This window comes from Aristolochia californica, unplaced genomic scaffold (assembly GCF_029961685.1).
Source record: "Aristolochia californica isolate CCGP_79_NKW_82.1479 unplaced genomic scaffold, dmAriCali1.0.hap1 SCAF_3, whole genome shotgun sequence".
Lineage (NCBI taxonomy): Eukaryota > Viridiplantae > Streptophyta > Magnoliopsida > Piperales > Aristolochiaceae > Aristolochia > Aristolochia californica.
Window position 1 is genome coordinate 40,214,982 of NW_027181992.1, and position 21,107 is coordinate 40,236,088.

At 38.4% G+C, this 21,107-nt stretch overlaps 1 protein-coding gene across 1 annotated transcript; it reads left to right on the plus strand.

Moving 5' to 3' along the window:
- Positions 1–14,636: 14,636 nt before the first annotated feature.
- LOC137959557 (serine/threonine-protein kinase RIPK-like) lies at positions 14,637–17,101 on the plus strand. Its single transcript, XM_068806923.1, has 6 exons — positions 14,637–14,717; positions 14,796–15,208; positions 15,289–15,424; positions 15,922–16,058; positions 16,314–16,437; positions 16,563–17,101. Exons 2-6 carry the CDS (start codon positions 14,822–14,824, stop codon positions 17,099–17,101), a joined length of 1,323 nt encoding a protein of 440 aa, XP_068663024.1. The 5' UTR covers positions 14,637–14,717; positions 14,796–14,821.
- Positions 17,102–21,107: the final 4,006 nt, after the last annotated feature.

The window sequence follows — 21,107 nt, forward strand, 5'->3', positions numbered from 1 at the left end:
AAACAAATAACATAGATGTAGTAATAATCTCCTCCTTCATGGTGTCCCAAAGATAAGTACAAAATTGGGTACATACTCTCAAATGGTAGAACTGGGTAATAAAACATAAGTCAAAAATCAACCTCAAATGATTTCGAACAAATATAGTAATAATTTTCACTAAAGTGGGTAATGCTTGCAATTCACAAGACAACGATAAAAAACCAAAAGGTACCAATAAAAAGTCTCGATGGACTTAAAAATCACCCATATATATAAAAAGGGCCAACCAAAGCAGTACACCAATGGGTTGGCCATAGGGAATAAACGTGAGTCAAATAAAGGACGATAGGAGAAAGGCTGCCCGATAATAAGAGGGTAATGGGAAATAATAAGGAAGATAAGATGAAGAAGTCGGGGGGTCATCAAGTTCTTTATTTTCCTAAGCAATTCAAATTATTCATCATATGAACCAATTCCAACAACAGTCAAAAGCTTTGGTATGACGCCATTTAGGATCCCTCATGGTCTGTAAGAAACTAGTTGGTTCTTTGGAAATGGTTAATGAATTGACAAAATCTTTATGAGAGGTGGATAACCCGGCATAAGAAAGAACTTGAGAGAAAGCATAAGGCGTACTTGATGAGTTGACCACGCTGGAGGTGGATGATTGTTCAAGTTGTGACGGTAGGGTCACTTCCACATGAAAATTATGAAGGAAGTTGGGTCCCTTAATTGGTCCGGTAGAGAGGCGACGACCAGGGGGTGGCATGGGAGAAGATATGTGGTGTGGAGAAGCATTATCAACATTTGTAATTTTAGGACTTTCTGACTAAGTAGGTGTGTCTGGTATAGGGTCATCATAAAAGACAAACGTTATAGGAGGAGGAAACATGTGACTCTTATTGGCAGCGGACATGTGTTTAAGAGATAATTTTTGTTCAAAGAAAGTAACATCTCAGGAGAAAAACACTCTATGTAGTTCAAGATCATATACTCTATATCCTTTTTGTCCATAAGGATACCCAAGAAAAATGCAATGGGTTGCATGTGCATCAAATTTGAATGGCTTGGCGGCATGAGTGGAGGCAAAACATAAACATCCAAATACTCGTAAATATGACTAAGTGAATACTATATTAAATAATTGTTCATAAAGTGTTTTACCTTGCAAAATTGGGGTAGAAGTTCGATTTATGAGATAAGCGGCAGTTAAAATGGTATCCCCCAAAATATTTTAGGAAGATGGGCTTGAAAAAGCCAGGCTCAAACCATATTTAGCAGGTATCGATGTTTGCATTCTGCTACCCCATTTTGCTGCAGGGTATAAACACAACTTGTTTGTTGGACAATGCCTTTGCACAACTACTAGATCACAAGAGTAAATTCAAAGCCATTATCACTACACACAACTTTCACCTTAGAAGAAAATAGGGTTTTTACCATACTAATGAAATTAGTTAAGTGAGTCTAAGTTTCAAATTTTTGGCGCATCAAATAAATCCATGTGCATCTAGTAAAATCATCAACCATGGTGAGGAAATACTGGGCCCCAGAAATAGATGCAATTTGGTAACCCTCCATACATCAACATGCAATATTTCAAAAGGCGATTTGCTAGAGATTTTTCTCAAAGAAAATAGTAATCTTGCCTATTTAGCTAATGGGCCAACCATACATTTGTTTGAACTACAAGAGTTTTTATTAAAAAAGGAAATGAAACAAATACTTTATTTGAAGGATGTTCGAGATGTTGATGCCAAATACTAGATGAAGAATGGACGGAATAGCAAGATGATTTTTGTGGCCAAGCAAGGTAGTAGAGAATTTTGTTCTCACCCCAATCATCTTCCTCGAGCATAGGTCTTGTATGGCACAAAAATGGGTAAGGAATACAGTGATGCAAAGAGAATGAGAAATAAGTTTGCTGATGGAAATAAAGTTTAATTGGAAAATTGGGACACATAAGACATTATGAAGAACCAAACTAGAAGAGAAAACCACTTGACCAATATGGGTAACAGTGGCATGAGAACCATTTGGTAATTCCATGGTTTAGTTCGTAACAACTTTCCAAGATATAAGCAATTTAGGACAACAAACAATATGATCAGTGGCTCCACTATCGAGGATCCATGTAGCTTGTTTATTTTGAGAGGAGAAGTAGAGGGGCTTTACCTAAAAGTTCATCATGGGTTGAGGAGTTACCCACATGATTTGCCATAAAGGATTTGTTATCCCTGAGCATTTGCATTATTTTTTGGCATTCCTCTTGAGTAAAGTGAAAGAGTTGGAGATGTTTATCTTCTCTGTGTACATAGTTGATTCTGCATTCTTGATTTTTCAACAAAAATCAATTGAGTGACCCTTCCATCCACAATAAGTGCACTTCACATGTGCCCAATAATTTGCAGCGTTGTGACCATCTTTGTTACTTTTTGTACAAGCACCTTTCTTGCTGGAATTCTTGACTACAAAGGTTGTTGCCTCAGGTTGAACTATGCTCCTTTTATCAGATACATTTTTATGTCATTCATGTCTGAGCACGAGGGAATAAACCTTGCCAAACTTAGGCAAAGGGTCCATGTATTGTAGTAAAGGATTCAGTTAATCCAATGAGAAAGTGATTTTATGTATTTCTCGATAGGATAGTTCATCTTGCTTAGTTCCACAATTACAATGTGAGACAAGACAAAGAACATCTCTCTCGTCCCACAATCCTTTGCGTTTGGTAAAATAGGACCTAACAACCATATTATGCTGGAAGCAATCATGGATCTCATTCTCAATATGAAATAATTGAACGTTATTTATTTGATAAAAGTGTTCGTATAGTTCATTCCAAACTGTTTGTGTTCCATTACAATAGAACACACTTGTCGCAATATCTTTGGAAATTGAACTCAATAACCAGGATTTGAAAAGGTTGTTACAATGAATCCACTGTTACAATTAATCGTTGGCATCCCTGTCTGGTCGCTTTAGTGTGACATCAACAAAATCATATTTGTTTTTTACATCTAAAACCATAGTAATGGAATGACTCTATGTGCTATAATTCTTCGCAGTGAAGAGTTGTGGTACGAGAATCAACGCAAGTTAATCTTAATGGTGAAGATACAATTGGGATTAACAAGGTTAAATGTATGCTTTCAATATCCTTGTTGAAGGTAATGCTCCTATAGTTGATCGGTTTGCGTGGAATAAAGTTTAACAAACTGATACTCCCCCAGCCAAAAATAAATTTAATTTCTTGGGTTGCATAAGCTTACTGCATACACCAAACATCAGACGGCCTCGGCGTGTGTGGTGGGTTCGGATTTCCAGATTCTTCAGCCTCGGGGCGTGCGCACGTGTCCGGATTTTCGGATTTCTAGAAGAGGGGATTTCCTCTTATGGGAAACTTCACAGTGGCCGGGACAAGGCCGGGCGGCTGGATGTTGCAGCAGGATGTCGTCGTCGTCGTCTGCGATAGCAGTGGTGGTCGCGTGTTCATGGAACGCCTTGGCGTGTGTGCCAAGGATCGTCGAATGGCAAGTCCGAGAGAAAAAAATCCCGAGAGGTGTTAGACCTCGATGGAATTGTTATCGGAGCCGGGGGCGGAGACGAGGCTTGTTGCGAAGCCAGAAGCGATGAATGAGCCTGCCGTGGAGATGGATTTGTTCGACCTTACAGAGAGAGGAGACGTCTGTTTACCAAGAGGTTTGAACCTCGATTGCGTCATCGCTGGAGCCGAAAGCGACGATAAATTCTTCAGGATCGATAGGTACGCTCTGATACCATAATAGAGTTCTTATTCATGGATAAAATTATACAAAAAAATTAAAAATCTATAAGGGAGTTTATCCCGTTTAAATTACAAGATCATATCTTCCAATCCTATCTGATTATCTCAAAATCAAATCTTATGTTGAAACCATTGGGCCAAAATGCTCAAACCTTTTAGGAAAGCAACCGCACGGATCTTATACAAGGACTGACCTGGTCGATACAAACAAATATTCTAATACTCCCCCGCATGGGAAAAACCCGTGAACAAACTCACCGAAAAAACCTGGGACAAATTCACCAAAAATACCTGGGACAAAATTCGGTGGGAGCGGGACTCGAACTCGGGACCAACCTGCTCTGCTACCATGTTTAAACCATTGGGTTAAAAGGCTCGAACCTTTTAGGAAAGCAACCGCACGGATCTTATACAAGGACTGGCCCGGTCGATACAAACAAATATTCCAATATCTTATCTTCAACAATACCAGGAGGCAATTAAACCATAAGTGGCAAATTGTAACAGAGGTCACCGGGCACGGGTCTGGTTTGAGATTAGTGAAGAACGCATGCACATAATCCTTGATCAAAGGAAGTCAAAAGACAAGCTGGAAAAACAGCAATGACTTCTGACGGCCAGCAGATGACAGCAATGAGAGCAATATTGGGCTAGATGAGAGCAGAGAGCAATACCGGTCTGACTTTCATCCAGAAGAGAAGCAGAATTCAAGGCTATCCAGAAGCAGATAGCCGAAGCAACTAGAGCAACCAGAGCGGATACCAAGCTGATGATGTGAGAAAAGAAATCCCAAAGTGAGATTAGATGCCAGCGACGCTAATGAAAGAGAATACTACTGGAATGATCCCAAATGAACCGAGATCATCAATTGCTGTGAGCTTCTAGAATATTGTCCAAAGTAGTACGATCTACACACGTCCGGTGAAGTAGCTCTTGCACTTGAATGGGAATCAGAAATGTAAACAGGATACTGAGTTCAAAACAGGAGGCAAGTAATGGATGTTCCAAAGCAATAAGGAGTGCTAGAAGTTGACGACATAATGAGTTAGGAAAATTCGAGTTAATCAACCTCAACCTTCTTGGACCAAGGCACTAGATAATCAACACAAAATCACCAGAATTTAATCCAAGAAGTAGTAGATCGGCAGCTTCCTGTATAAGCCGATGATGATCCTTTATCTTGTATGATGTCTTGAAATATATTGAAGAAATCCAAAGAAGAATGAGATTGGCACCAGGCTTTTCAAGTAGAGCCAGAGAAGATATATGTTGTCTTACTAACATGGGTTCTTGCCTTAAACCAGAAACATAACCATCAACAAATCAATCATCCGCCGAACAATAGTAAGTTTGGAATTCATAGCTTTGAGTCCTAAAAATTAATCACTGATTTGATACCATGTTGATTTTTTGGATTTCATAGATTACATATTGAGTAAAGCGGAGAAAGAAGAAGAAGAGTGAAGAATGTACACGTTTGAGAGAAATTAGAGGAGGATTTACTTTGATTTATCTTCAGAGAGATTAAAGGAAAGAATCATGTAATCTATCTACTCTATTATGTATAAATCGTGTAATCGAAGTGTGCAATTGGAGATTGAAATACGAAAGAGAAAGATAATTTTCTGGTGAAAAATTATCATGGTAGCAAAGCAGGAAAGCTCTTCTCCTTCGTTTCTCTTTCCTTCCCATCGCTAATACAAACGTCATCATTGTGATCGGCCCAGTGACCATTGCTAAAAAATAGAGGTGTAGAGCAGTAGCACCCTATTCCTTCTCTGTTGTAGTCGGCACTACTGTCACCCAACTCCAACGAAACTTCCGAAATGCCAACGACTGCAGCCAAGCCACCGCTCGGCCTTCTAGTAACCCACACTAGCGGTCCCAATGGAAAATATGATTCGTCTTCAACCATAGCCAGAAAATCGTGCCTGTCGCCTGAAATCTTCTCTCGTCGCCAGAAATACTCGCCATCTGCAGAAAACCTACTATTTTTTTCAGTCCCACTATTCAGAAACCAGCGTCGGGTACGATGACGATTTCTGAAGTGATTTTAATTTCAAAGCTCAAAGGAAGCCAAGCAACCCGGACCAGACTTGGACCAAGTCTCGATTCGGATCGGACACAACAGAGTTAGACTGGACTCGACTCAGACCGGACTTGACATGTCCCAATTTGTCGATATGTGTATCTCAGGCAAACACAAGTTGGGGTATTTGAACGGCGATTCTCCTCAAACGGATAAGGACGTAGGTAATGCTTTCCTCAAATTGACTGGAGAGGCTAATTACAACACATGGATACTTGATTCTAGAGCAACAAACCATATGACATTTGATGCGAATGATTTTTATCAGATCTCTCATCTTCAACGAACTAGCATTGCCAATACTAATGGAGTTATTTCTTCGGTAACAAGAGTGGTAATAGTGATGTTGTCACCATCTCTACCATTATCAAAATACATTGTTTGTGCCTACTCTTTTCCACAATTTATTATCTGTAAGTCAAGTTACCGAATAACTGAATTAAGTTATGCTTATGTATTCTCACTAAGGAGATCATTGAGTGTCATACTAAGAGAATATGGCTCTATTACATGAATTATTTTAGTATGGGCCAAGCATATCACATGAACCACCCAAGTGATTTCAAAGTGGAACAGATTTGGCTGTGGCATCATTAGTTAGATCATCCTTCATTTGGTTATCTGAAACATGTGTTTCCTGATTTATTTTTGGATTTGTCAATTCTGGACTTTAACTATGAAACTTACATTTTAGCTAAAAGTCATCGAGTCTATTATCCTTTAAGTTTGATTAAGATTGAAGTCCATTTTGCTTTGATTCACTCTGATGTGTGGGGTCCTTCCCCTAAAATACTCTGTTTTGTTTTCCTGGTTTGTGATATTTGTTGATGATTGCACTCGAATAACTTGGGTTTATTTTTTGAAACATAAGGATGAGGTCTTCCAAAAATTTCAATCTTTTCATAAAATGATTCAAACTTAGTTCTCCGTTAGGGTTCAAATTCTCCAATCTGAAAATGGTGGAAAATATGTGAATCAATAGTTTGTGATTATGTCCAACATCATGGATTGATTCATGAAACCTCATGGCCCCAAACTCCTCAACAAAATGGTATTGCGCAGCGAAAAAAATTGCCATATCCTTGAAATGGCTCGAGCTCTTGTACTTGGAACTCATGTGCCTAGCCACCATTGGGCTGATGTCATTGCTACGATAGTCCATCTTATTAACCAAATGCCCTCCAAAGTGCTTGAGTTCAAGAGTCCACTATAGGTCCTATCATACTATGTTTCATTACCTATGGTGTTGATGTTTCCACCTCGAAATTTTTTGGTTGCGTTGTGTTGGTTGATCTCCAAAGAAAACCAATGCACAAAACTTGATCCTTGTGCTATTTAGTGTCTCTTTTTGGCATGTGTGGTACATAAAAAAGTACCGATGATACGATCCAACTACTTGGTGTACATATGTGATTATGGATGTTACGTTATTGGAATCCGATCCTTTCTACTCTCCTCCCGCATCCAATTCTTCTCTTCATGAGGAGACACAAGAAGAAGAGTTGAATTGGTTGATATTTGAGTGGTTCAAGGACACTAATACAACAACATCTCTAGAAACTAATGTAGCAGAACATAATCTAGAGCTGACACCTTCGGAAGTTGAAGCCATAGTACACCTTCGGAAGTTGAAGCTGTAGTACTCCTCCTCTCCTCAATATCCAGCGACCCATCTCCTGAGAATATCAGTGAGGTAAGTGCTCCTGTCAGTGACTATGAATTACCTATCAGGCATAATCGGGGCAAACCATCGAACAAATATTCTCCTGAGGTGAAGGAGTGCAAATCAAGATATCCGATTGCCAATTATCTATCTAAAAAATAATTGTTTGAACCCCTCAAGAACTTTGTAAGTGAACTCTCCTCACACCATATTCCCACAAGTGTTGATGAAGCTCTGAAAGACCCTAGGTGGGTTCAAGCTATGAAGAAATAAACTGAGGCATTAATAAAAAATGAGACATGGAGTTTTGTTTCGTTACTTGAAGGTCAAAAAATAGTTGGGTGTAAATGGGTATTATCCATCAAGTAAAAATCTGATGGATCAATTGAATGATACAAGGCAAAACTAGTAGCAAAAGGATACACATAGATATATGACATAGATTATCAAGAGACATTCTCACTCGTGGCCAAATTAAGTACTGTGAGGGTGTTGCTATCTCATGCAACAAACCTTGATTGGCCGTTACACCAGTTTGATGTAAAAAATACTTTTCTCTATGGAGATCTTTGTTACAATGTGGGACCCACCATGATGCTCGAGCTGGTGGGACCCACCATGAGGACGTGAGACATCAAGAAGAGTCCTCACCCAAGCTAGCACGAGTGAAGGAGTTAAGAAGCACAAGCTGAATTGAGTTAGAACACTTGAATATCAAGTGGGACCCACAAATATCTCACGAGCTGGCAACCTTATCAAGATATGTTGGAAGATCATGAGGGACCCACAAGGATAAGGCCACGAGCTGGCCTCCTCCCTTATATTTACGTGATTGAAGAAAGAGTTCTAGTTCAACTCATATTAGTCTTCTAATAGATTGTTTTGAATAGACTTATCTTAGAGAGTTAGAGTTGGAATGTAATTAGGAGATTGAAAGGGTAATTGTATAATGACTCTATCTCTTTCTCTACTATAAATAGAGGTGTTGTAATTCAGAATTAATCAAGTTACACGTCTCCTTCTTGAGTTAATCTCTCTCTCTCTCTAGGCTTGGTTCTACCTCTCTTTTCTCTTTTCTTTTTTCTTCTCTCTACCTGAGAGTTCTTCTTCCCTTTTCTTTTTTTTCTTTCTTCTTTCTCTTCCTCGGAATTATGGAAAAGGGATCCTAAATTCAACATGGTATCATACCATCAAATTTAGGATCCCTCGTCAAAGGAATGCTCTAAAGAAGTGATGATCAACACCACTCAGAGAAAGCTCTTTTGTGAAGGAAAATCACAAGCCGTGAGATAAGTGCTTAAATTTTTTTCTTCGTGTTAAAGGTTTCTAAATTTAGAAGATGAGTATGTGAATACTTTCATCTTATTATATTATGGATATGCATACCTTTCTATCTAGAATAAGCTATCAAAAAAGTTTTGTTGGTTTGGAAATTTTGTTAACCGAGACTAGTCCATGATCAGATTGTTGGATTTTTTTTTTCGTGGGAAAAAGAGTCCCATGATATAGAAGATTGTTATGGAGTCTCTTATGAATGGTATTAGAGAAAAAAATCAGAATGATAATTTAGCATCAATGCTAAAATTCCCCATACATCGAGTTGTTTGAAGAATACTATTTGGTGTTATTAATAGACTTTTTTGAACAAGGGTCTATCATGGCTGAAGAGAATATGAATATCAAAAGTGATATATTGAGAATTACCACCATACCCTTATGTGGGGTATAAAATTTTATGAGTTGGTCCACATTGGTTCAGAGGTTCCTTATAACAAAAGACCTGCTTGGTCACCTCACCACCTGAGGACCACCTATTGATGAAGATGATAGTTTTTATAGAAAATGGTTGAAAAATGATACTTTGGTTATTAGTTGGCTAATCAATAGCATGGAAGAACATGTCTCCAACAATGTCATTCATCTTGACACTACTAAACAAATTTGGGAGACATGTGCTAAACTGTACTCTTACCCAGATACTCTACATAGACCATATGACATTCACCAAAGAACGTTGATACTAAAAAAGGAGAAAATATCCATGAGTACTTGGCCTGCTTTAGAGGCTTTCTTCAGGAGTGGAAGTTAGCTCAACCTTCAACGAAAAATATTTCTATCCAAGACAAGCAGAAGGAAGCCTTAATTACTGCTATTTACCTTGCAAATGTTAAACCCCATATTGAGATTGCCAAGAGTCAACTACTAAGTGCTTCTGTTGTCCCCAAGTTTGATGATGTATGTGCAACACTACTTCGTATTCCAGACACTTCTTCCTCTACTACTGAAGTATCATCCGCTATGTATTCTGATCATAGAGGATCATCATTTGACCGCGGTCGAGGCCGAGGCAGAGGTTATAAAGGAGGTAGAGGAAGAGGTGGAATGACTGGTGCTGGCAGAGCAGATGGGAAAGAGTGTACTCATTGTAAAAAATTTGGCCACACTATAGATCAATGTTATTACAAGGATTCCAAGGCATGCAGTTATTGTGGACAATATGGTCATTATAAAGAGATATGCTATAAAGCCAATGGACAGTTAGAATTGACAAGGGCTAATAAGAATATCCCACAAAATTAGTAACACATAAATTTTTTACTGATGAAGAGTATGAGCTATTTCAGAAAATGAAGACAATGTTGGGTTCTTCTCCTAGTTTCTCCACAACTACTGCTGCCACTACCGTTTCAGGTATGGTATCTGCCTCATCTTCATCCTGGATAATTGACTCAAGAGCCTCCGAGCAACTTACAGGTAACAAAATTTTATTACATTCTCTATCTCCTAGTCTTTCACACAAATTTGTTACCATAGCTGATGGTTCTCAAACCAAAGTCCAAGGGAAAGGTTCCACTTCTGTCACACCATCACTTCCGCTCACTGATATTCTTTTTGTTCCTACTTTTCCTTTGAATCTATTATCTGTTAGTCAGCTGAAAAATATTTTAATTGCCCTGTTACCTTCTCACCCACTTCGTATGTGTTTCAAGATCTTATAACTAAACGGGTGATTGGTGGAGGCCATGAACAAGGGGGGTTTTAGTACTTGGATGTTCCAAAAATGAATATGGTTTCCACTACTGAAAATGAGACACGGTTATGACACAATCAGTTGGGACATCCATCTGCACAATATCTTCATTATATGTTTCCTACTTTTAAAGTAAGGTCAGAATTTCATTGTAAGGTTTGTCAATTGAGTAAACATCAAAGGAGTACATACTCTCCTCGTCCAGAAGTCAAAAGTGTTACTCCATTTTCTTCAATTCATACTGATGTTTAGGGGCCCTTGAGTGCCTCCAACATTTTTCAAGCAAAATATTTTATTACATTTATTGATGATTTCACTCGCACAACTTGGTTGTTTAAATTTAAGGAGCATTCTGAGATACCATTTATTTTAAAGTCATTTCATGCTATGGTACTCACACAATTTGGTCAAAAAATAAAAGTTTTCCGGTTTGATAATGCCAAAGCATATGTTTCCAAAGACCTTGACTATTTTTGTCAAGAAAATGGCATTATCCATCAAACATCATGCGTCTACACTCCTTAACAAAATGGTGTAGCCGAACGAAAAAATCATCATATTCTTGAGGTAGCTCGAGGTTTATTATATGCCATGAAAGCTCCATACTTTTATTGGCCTCATGCAGTCCTTTCGACTTGCTTTCTTATAAATCGTCTACCATCTTCCATTCTTGGTAATAAATCTCCTTACTCTAGATTATTACTAAATGATGATACGTTTTCACTACCTTTCAAAGTCTTCAGATGTCAATGTTTTGTTCATAATTCATTTCCTAGACACAACAAACTTGATCCTAAATCTATGAAGTGTATCTTCTTGGGATACTCTCGCACACAAAAGGGTTATGTTTGTTCTAGTCCCACTCTTCAACGTTTATTTGTGTCCAGGGATGTAACATTTTTTGTAAACTCCTCATTTTATTCTGATAGTGCTCCTCCTGGTTTGTCCTCAGTACCAGGTTCTCCTCGACTGGTTGTGCCTCGTGATATAGAGATTATTCAACCCCCAGAGCAAGTGGCCAACACCACACCTGCCGAGTTAATAGATCCAACAAAGGTAAGTCCTTCATCACCAGTTACTTTTGGCCCTCAATATGATACTCGTCCTATTGCTATAAGGAAATAACTTAGATCATGCACTAGACCTTCTACTTCTCATCCCATTTCAAATTTTGTGTCTCATCATCGTTTCTCACCTTTATGTTATCAGTTTCTTTCTTCTATTTCCTTCATATCAGTTCCACAGTCCTATGAGGAGGCTCTACAACATCCAGGGTGGAAGTCAGCAATGGATTAAGAAATGAAGGCACTTAATGACAATCATACATGGTCACCGGTTCCTCTTCAAACAGATAAAAAACTTGTTGGTTGCAAGTGGGTTTATGCTGTCAAACATAATCCGGATGGGTCAATAGCACAACTAAAGGCTTGACTGGTTGCTAAAGGTTATACTCAGTGTTATGGAATTGATTATGAAGAAACCTTCTCTCCAGTGGCAAAAATGAACTCGGTACGTATATTATTAAATCTGGTGGCCAATTCATCATGGCCTATATATCAACTTGATGTGAAAAATGCATTTCTTAATGGTGATATTAAAGAAGAAATTTACATGCAACAACCACCTGGGTATGTGGTTGAGGGGGAGTCAGTATGCCGCCTAAAAAAAAACTTTATATGGTCTAAAGTTGTCCCCTCGGGCATGGTTTGAGAAATTTAGTCAAACCCTCATATGGGCTGGTTTTTACAGATGTTATGGAGATCACTCAGTATTTATTGAAAATAGACTGAGAGGTAAGGTGATTCTTGTTGTATATGTTGATGATATTATTTTAACTGGTAGTGATTCTGAGGGCATCCAGAAAACAAAGGAAAAAATATGTGCTGAATTCAAGACGAAGGATCTCTGATTACTCAAATATTTTATGGGCATTGAAGTATTACAACCCAGACATGGGATTGTGCTATCCCAAAGAAAGTATGCCCTTGATCTACTAGAGGAGACATGAATGATGGGATGCAAACCAGTAGACACTCTTATGGACTCAAATACAAAATTATGTGGAGGCACTTGAGAAGATGTAGATATCGGGAAATATCAAAGACTAGTGGGAAAACTTATTTACCTGTGTGTAACAAGGCCAAATATTTCATATGCAGTAAGTGTGGTAAGTCAATACATGCACAAGCCACAACTTAGTCATTGCCAAGAACTTGAAAGGATACTACGATATCTGAAAGGAGCTTTAGGAAGAGGGCTTCTCTATGAGTCAAATTCTTCGGTACCTAAAGTCCTCCCCTGGGAAAGGACTTATGTTCTCAAGAAACAACCACCTAGGGGTTGAAGGTTATAGAAATGCAGACTGGGCAGAGAATATTTCAGATAAAAGATCCACCTCATGCTATTTTATGTTTGTTGGAGGGAACCTAGTTACATGGACAAGTAAGAAACAAAAGGTGGTAGCATTATCAAGTACTGAAGCTGAGTTTTGTGGGATGGTTAAGGGTCTTTATGAGCTTCTCTGGCTTCGAAGACTATTAACCAAAATTGGCTTTGCCCCAAGCCATGGGATGACTTTATTCTGTGATGAACAAGGTGGCTATTGCTATTTTGCATGATCTGGTTCAACATGATCGGACTAAACAACGTAGAAGTAGATCGACACTTCATCAACCCAAACCTTGAGGCCAAGATAATTTGATTTTTGTTTATTAAATCTGAATACCAATTAGCAGACATACTTACAAAAGTGGTATGTAGCAAGAACTTCTACAACTCACTTGGCAAGTTGGGTATTAGATATCTATATGCACCAACTTGAGAGTGACTGTTAGCAAGAGTTGTATCTTGATAAATCAAAAGATTTCCTCTTATTTCTCTCGGACGATAAATTAGAGGAGGATTTCCTTTGATTTTTCCGAGAGATTATAGGAAAGAATCTTGTAATCTATATACTCTATTTTGTATAAATTGTATAATCGAAGAGTGTAATTGGAGATTGAAATAGAAAGAGAAAGATAATTTTCCAGAATTATCAGAGAGGAGCTCAATTTATAGGTTACACAGAGGAGAAGATAAGCTTTACTTGAGGATAATTACAAAGGGAAGATAATCCCTTATCAGATATATTTTCCTTTATCTCTGTAACATATTTCTCACTAAAATTCCTTATTAATAAAACAAAAAATCCACATTCATTGGCGAGCTAAAACCTTGTTTATGGGGATTGTTGGGCCGACCATGGGGCTCATAATACAGATCGGTCATGATTAAGTGTTTCCGAAAAAAAAAAAAAAAAGGAGAACAATACAGAGAGACAGGATGCACCGAAGGGAACAAACACCCAGTTTCATCGTGTTCGAGCCTCTTTGGGGTTAAAACAAGATTCCTGCGCATGCATTTATGATTTATAATTCGTTTTCTTAGCTGATAGGAGGAATCGTTTCCTAAAAGTGGGAGATACTTGCGCCCGAACAACCCAGCATACCTTCTTTCTCTTCTCCAGATTCCTTTGCTTATTCCTCGGTACCTTTCGAGAAGATCATTTTACAGACTTCTGTTGTTGGCCGCTTCATCTTCCCCTCTCCAAAACTAGCACCACGATATTCTTCTTCTAGAAATAGACTTCATGGGTGCGTTAGTCATTGAGAAAGTCAATGAACCATAACGTCATTTCCTTTCCCCGAACATGTTTATTTCGACTCTTGGAAGTCTTCTTTCCAGACTCATAAGCTTTGGGTTCATACTCCATATTGAACAGCTCATAGGCACATGAAAAATAAGAAGAATAATCTCATTACCATGTTTAAGCTAAATGATTATTTTTAACTCTTAGAATAGAGATGCAAAACTGTATATTTTAGGGTTACGCGCGCAGCAAACAGGAGAGTCGGAGGGGAGAAGAGGCGAGGAAGGAATTCTTGTGTGTCGGGTGGAGCGGTTGGTGAGGCTGTATTATTGAAAATCTCGACTACCCTTATTTAAGTTTCCACTATTCCAAATATCCTCGCCATTTTAATCTTATAGTCTCGATTCCTCTCGACGGACTTCTTGTTTTTTCTTCATCATCTCTGCAACTCCGCACAGAAAGACGTACCGGTCGATCTGCTCTGTTCGCCCTAATTCAAATCACTTGAGAACTCGATCGGATTACGGGAAAAAGAAACGCGTATGTGATCGGTCCACCTAATTTCAGTTTGTTTATTCGAATATTGGGTATCGTTAGATTCTCCATCTCTATCTACAGATTAGCGTAGAAGGACATCCATCAACATGGTCTGCAAGATTGCATGGAGGTCGTTCTTACCGGACTGTCTCAATATTCCTAAGAACCCCTCATCGGTGGAGCCTAAGAAGCTTGTCGCCAAACAGACCTCCTTTCAGAGGTTGTCCTTCTCCGACATCAGCAATCCGGCCTCCCCGCTCTCTGTCGAGGACTTATCCATCTCTCTTGTCGGCTCCAATCTCTATATCTTCAGGCTGGCGGAGCTCAGGGTGATCACCCAGAACTTCTCTTCCAGTAATTTTCTCGGGGAAGGCGGGTTTGGACCCGTTCACAAGGGGCAAATCGACGAGAAGCTGAGACGTGGATTGGAAGCCCAGCCCGTTGCTGTGAAGCTCTTGGACTTGGAAGGTGGACAGGGCCACAAGGAATGGCTGGTGAGTGTTTGCGTTTACAAATTACATTCAAATGCTTGTTATCATTGAAAAGTGGTTTCGATCCCGTTGCCTTCTTGCAGGCGGAGGTTATTTTTCTGGGGCAGTTGCGGCATCCCCATCTGGTGAAGTTGATCGGTTATTGCTGCGAGGACGAGCACCGGCTGCTTGTCTATGAATTCATGCCCAGAGGCAGCTTAGAGAACCATCTTTTCAAGAGTACGCCCTCAGATCTCTTTTCACATTTCTCTCCATTCATTATAGAACAGTTGATTTGCAGCGTGTGATTCACGAATGCTTATTCGTTGACGTCTACGAGACTTTTTCAAGTCTACTTTGTTGCAGCACTCGAGTCCGTGATCTCTTTTCTGTAGAAGAAAATAAAAATGAAAACGAAAATATAAGAGAACAGAAAACTGAAACTGCTGAATAAATTAGAATTAGAGCTATATTTTCCGATTGAAGTCCACTAAAAAATTTAAATAAAAAGAAAAAAGAAAAAAGAAAGAGTCAAGGAAGTTGGATGTTTAAGTCTAAATTGAACCCAGTTAATTTTTCCTTCTTCGAATTAGGTCAAACAGCACTAAACTAAGCTTGATTGGAATAGACTGAGTCACTGTTGTTCGTAATTATTATTATTATTATTATCATTATTAATTTTTTAAAGAAGAAATGTTTCTCTGCACTTGCGCGTTAATGGCAATTTTTGAAATCAGGGTTCTCAGCGTCTTTGCGATGGTTGACGAGATTGAAAATCGCGGTTGGTGCCGCGAAGGGTCTTCAATTTCTTCATGAGGAAGAAAAGCCCGTCATCTACCGCGATTTCAAGGCTTCTAACGTCCTGCTGGACTCGGTAACCTTCTTGCCTTACAAAGTCCCCAATACATCAAATTCTACACGGTTTTGTTTTGTTTGTTTCATATAATATCTACACTAGAAAGTCAATTCTCATCTCGTCTTACCAGAAATGTAATAACTTTCCCTGCAAGTTCATACGGCGAAACCGATCAAGCCTGAATGGTAGAATATTCCATGTTGTTAGTCTTTGACAAATGCAGATGAACAAGATGACTGTGAATTGAACAGTACTTTCCCTTTTAATTTTCAGGATTACACAGCCAAGCTTTCCGATTTCGGGCTGGCGAAAGACGGCCCCGAAGGAGACGATACTCACGTATCCACAAGGGTGATGGGCACACACGGTTATGCCGCACCAGAATACGTCATGACAGGTAATGAATGAAACTTGTTTCTGTCATCTCTCGCGAGCTAGCTCTTGTAGTCCTGGTTAATCAAATTTGAACTAAAATGGAAGATGAACCCATTTCATTTTGATGATTGGACGCCCGAATTTCAGGCCATTTAACAGCGAAGAGCGACGTGTACAGCTTCGGCGTGGTGCTACTGGAGATGCTCACGGGAAGACGATCCATGGACAAGATGCGGCCAAGCAGAGAGCAGAACATGGTGGATTGGGCTCGATCAAGTCTGAACGACCCTCGGAAGCTCACTAGGATAATCGACCCCAAACTGGAGGGGCAATACTCTCCCAAAGCAGCTCAAAAGGCTGCCCAATTGGCGTACCAATGCCTTCGTCACGACCCAAAATCTCGACCACTAATGAGCGCCGTCGTTGAAACTCTCGAGTCCCTCGTGAAAATCACCGATGACATACCCATCGCTCACTTTGTGTTTACCGCACCCAAAGAAGCTGTTAAATACGAGCAAGCGAAGAAGCCACACGATGAAGCGGAGAAATCTTCCTCAACTCGAGAGGAAAAAAGCCATTACCTGCATCGCCGGTTTGATCTGTGTTCACCCAGGTCCCCTACCGCCCTCACCAAGTTCAGCTTTTCAGACATTAATCTTCGCAAGAAGGAATACGCTACAGTGTAACAAAATGGCGCCACGCGAAGGAGCAAGGGAGTTTGAGTGCTCATCACGGCTGATGACTCCAACATAAAAGAAAGGGATTTTTTATACCTGTTAAATGCTGCTGGACTCGTTCAGGAGTTCTGGTGGATGTTACTTCAGTTTTGTTTTCTGATTCATTGCACATAAATTTGAAAGATTTTCATGTAAATGTTGTATGTTTATAACCATCTTGCACTCAGGTGTGATGAGAAACAAAGACATATCAAACAAGAGGATACATTTTTCCAAGCTACACCAAAGAACATAAATACAAAGGAAGACCACCGTCATACATAGGTAGCACAAGAAGCAAAAGGAGATACGTCACCCATGTAAAACCATGCAAAGTGACACCCACCTAGAAAGGAGGATGTCCCCATGCATGATTTTAGACAAATCCATCCCTACAATCTCTCATATGTGGGTTCCACTACAACCTTTCAAAGCTACTCAAGGATCTCCTACAAATCATGATAAATCTACCTAAATCAATTAAGAAGACAAATTATCTCAAATCACTCAATCAAGGAAGAAGGTCAAGGCCAAATCAATCAATTATATGAAGGAAATCGAGATCCAATTTTTGATGGGAGAAGAAAGGAATAATTAAACAATGATTTGTATTGATTTATGTAATTTTATCAAGACACCTAGATGAGACCTAGCTAGAGGATGACCTAGATGGTGACACCTATAAACCCTTGTAACTCATCAACATTCATTCATTCAATACATAAAAATTTCATCACCTTGCATTGGCTTTCTCTCTTCGATTTTGGTCTTGAATGCATTGAAACTCTTTCATTCCAGCACTCATTCATTTAATCATTCATGGTGGCTTAAATTTTTTATGGTATCAGAGGATATGGTTTGATCCTAAGGAAGGTGATCACATTCAAACAATTAGGTACTCTTCCATTAATTCCATACCTTATTTTTTTTATTATTAACTTCTTCATAAACATTGTTGTAGCACTTGTTTTCTTTTTCAATTTGTCTTCTCTTCTTACACTTCCATCAATTGTCTTTGTTTTCTTACTTCCATCCTTCTTTTAAAAATCATCATGAGTATTAATGTTATCTCAATACATTCAAATCCACCTCTCATGTCAATTATTTCTATTACCACACTTGTTTCAAGTAAACTCTCATCCAACAACTATGTGTTATGGAGAAGTCAATGAATTTCGTTTTTGAAATCTCAATGCCTAATGGGATTCATTGATAGATCTATTATGCCACCTTCACTGCTAGTGAGAACTCATCCATGATAAATCCATCTTTTGAATAATGGGAGCTTAGAGACCAATTGTTAGTTGGTTCAATGCTACAATGGCTGAAAAAGGTCTTTGTGATGTGATCGGACTTAAGAACGCAAGAGATGTATGACAAAAATGTGAAATCATTTTTCCAAATCACTCAAAGATACATAAGATGCACCTCTATCGAGCATTGCTAACAATGAAGAAGACGGAGGATCAAACTTTGAATGACTATGTCACAAAATTCAAAGGAATATGTGATGCCTTAACTGGCATACAAATTGTTATTTCGAAAAAAGACAAATCTTTTTGTCTTCTCCATACCTTAAATGCCCTATATGAATCCTTAGTCACAACAATGCATGTTCAAGCTCCATTGCCAACTTATGAAGAAATTATATCCGTACTACAGAGTTATGATCTTAGGATAAGTCAAACACTTAGAAATTCATTCTCAACCACGATAGTGAACAAAATTTTTACCAAAAAGACATCAAAGGGAAAGAGCAACAACCAATTTTTCAATCAAAATTTAGGTAAGTCCCCAAAACATAACAACTTCATCCCATCCAAAAATAATACTTCCGATCAATTCAACAATAAGAAGCAACGATCATCCATTGCATCATCTAATGGGATTCATTGTCAAAATTTTTAGAAACATAACCACTCTGGCAATACATGCTAGCGTCGGTTCAATCAAAATTATCAAGCTTAAAATAGTCTAAGTTCTTTAGCAGCTCTCACCATCTTAGAACCAAAAGAAGACTCAAAGTGGTTTTCTGATACTGACGCTACAACACATATAACAAAGAATCCGGGTATGTTCTCAAACTTATCTCCTTATATAAGGTGAAAAGGAGTACAAGCATGAGATAGTAATGCTCTTTCTATTAAAGAAATAGACAAGTTCAGCTACCATCTTTTACTGGTACTCTTTACCTAAATAATGTGGTTCTAGTTCCACAAATAAAAAATAAAATCTCATCTCAGTTTCAAAGTTTACAAAAGGCAATAATTGTTTTATGGTGTTTCATTTGAATTGTTTTCATGTGAGGGACACAAAATAGAATAATTGGTGTGCTGTCGCAGGCAACCAAAAATAAAACTTATACTCCTAAAAATATATGTAGTAGTGCGAGTAAGGAACGATCCCACAAAAAGTGATTAGTCTACTTTTATGCTCGGTGGACAAGGATGGGGGCTTTGAGTATAACGAAAACATTTTTAAGAAAAACAACTTAGAAACAATTCAAATTAAAAGAATCGAAATCAATCAAAAGAACAAACCTTGGTCTAAGTCAACATCCACCATCGGAATTTTACAACTGATTATAGATGCAAGCATATATCAATTCGCAATTGAGTATTCACCATTGGTACTATCTTCCTATCTCTCCTTTCGTAGTTAATTAGAAAACAAACGATCCAATTAACCCTAACTACTAAACAACCCAAGACAAGTGCTAACGGTTTAATCTAGAGGCAACCTTAAGAATTAGAGAGATCAATGAAGCTAAATACCACAAGCACCAGCGGCTGCATTTAATTTAGCTCAGCATTCTTCTCAAGATCTAATAATTCCTGACGCAACAAATCATCAAATCTCGATTACTTCATAGGTTAGAGGTATCAAACAATTATGGATTTGATATCTAACCTAGCAGTAGATTGCAACGAGTAATAAACTAGTAGGCCTCCTAGTGAATTAAAGGAGACAATCATGAAAAAAAATTTATAGAAGAACATCAGAAACTCAAAACATAAATTGAACGATGAAACTAAATCAGATCTCACAGTTGTATTGATTCCGATGGCTTCAGTTTCTTTTGACCAAGTCTGAAAGTTTAGCCTCACAAGGCCATGAAGAAGCTGAGTAAAAAATTAGAGAAAATAGGATGAAAATCTGGAGAAGAGACCAAGAGGGGGTGTCCTCCCAATATCGCCTTGTGCCTCCTTTTTATTCCCCTTCTTTCTCCCAATTTAGGGTTTTTCTTTTCGTGCATCCAGTCTGGGTCATAGTGCGCATGCCACGACTTAAAGCCAGGTTTTGACCTAGATAAAACTAGTATCTCTCAAAATTCATAACATAAAATTGTTTAAAGTTTTCTTGGTGTTCCAGCTTGAATCATCTCCATTAGAGCTCGGATGAGACAGTTATACCCAGATTACGAAGCAATATTGAAATTGTCTAGGATCGCTCAATTAACTTCGTTTTGCACTTAACGGCTCCATTTGCATCCTAAATCAAAATATAAGAATAATGAGTATATTTAGGCACCAAATAATTATAAAAGTCTAAGCATTAAGGGATAAAAATATGACATTTTGCATTCTCATCAAATTCCTCCACACTTAGCTTTTGCTCGTCCTCGGGCAAAATTCAAATTGAATTTCGCTAAAACACCACGGTTGTAATGCCATCAACAAAGAAAAACCAAACTCTTCTAAACTCATAACATATCATGAACAAATATTCTTAAAAAACTTACAATTACTTAGTAAGCATTTTCATTCAAAGATGGAGTAAACCAAATAAGTGGACCCTCACATAAATAAACACTCGACTCTCATGTGTTTGAATGGTATGTGTTTCTCTCAAATTCTTTCCAATGAAAATGATCTTCTCATTCTCCACCACTCAAATCACATGCATAACACAAATCATAAGGACTTTTCAAGGGTTATAACGAGGTTTAGGATCAAGGTGGCAAATATTTGGGAAT

Excerpts from the sequence above, each read along its gene's own strand:
- LOC137959557 (XM_068806923.1), top strand. The coding sequence starts at position 14,822 with ATGGTCTGCAAGATTGCATGGAGGTCGTTCTTACCGGACTGTCTCAAT. Across the intron at positions 15,209-15,288 it reads AGGGCCACAAGGAATGGCTG|GCGGAGGTTATTTTTCTGGG; the intron begins GTGAGTGTTTGC and ends GCCTTCTTGCAG. Across the intron at positions 16,059-16,313 it reads CTAACGTCCTGCTGGACTCG|GATTACACAGCCAAGCTTTC; the intron begins GTAACCTTCTTG and ends TTTAATTTTCAG.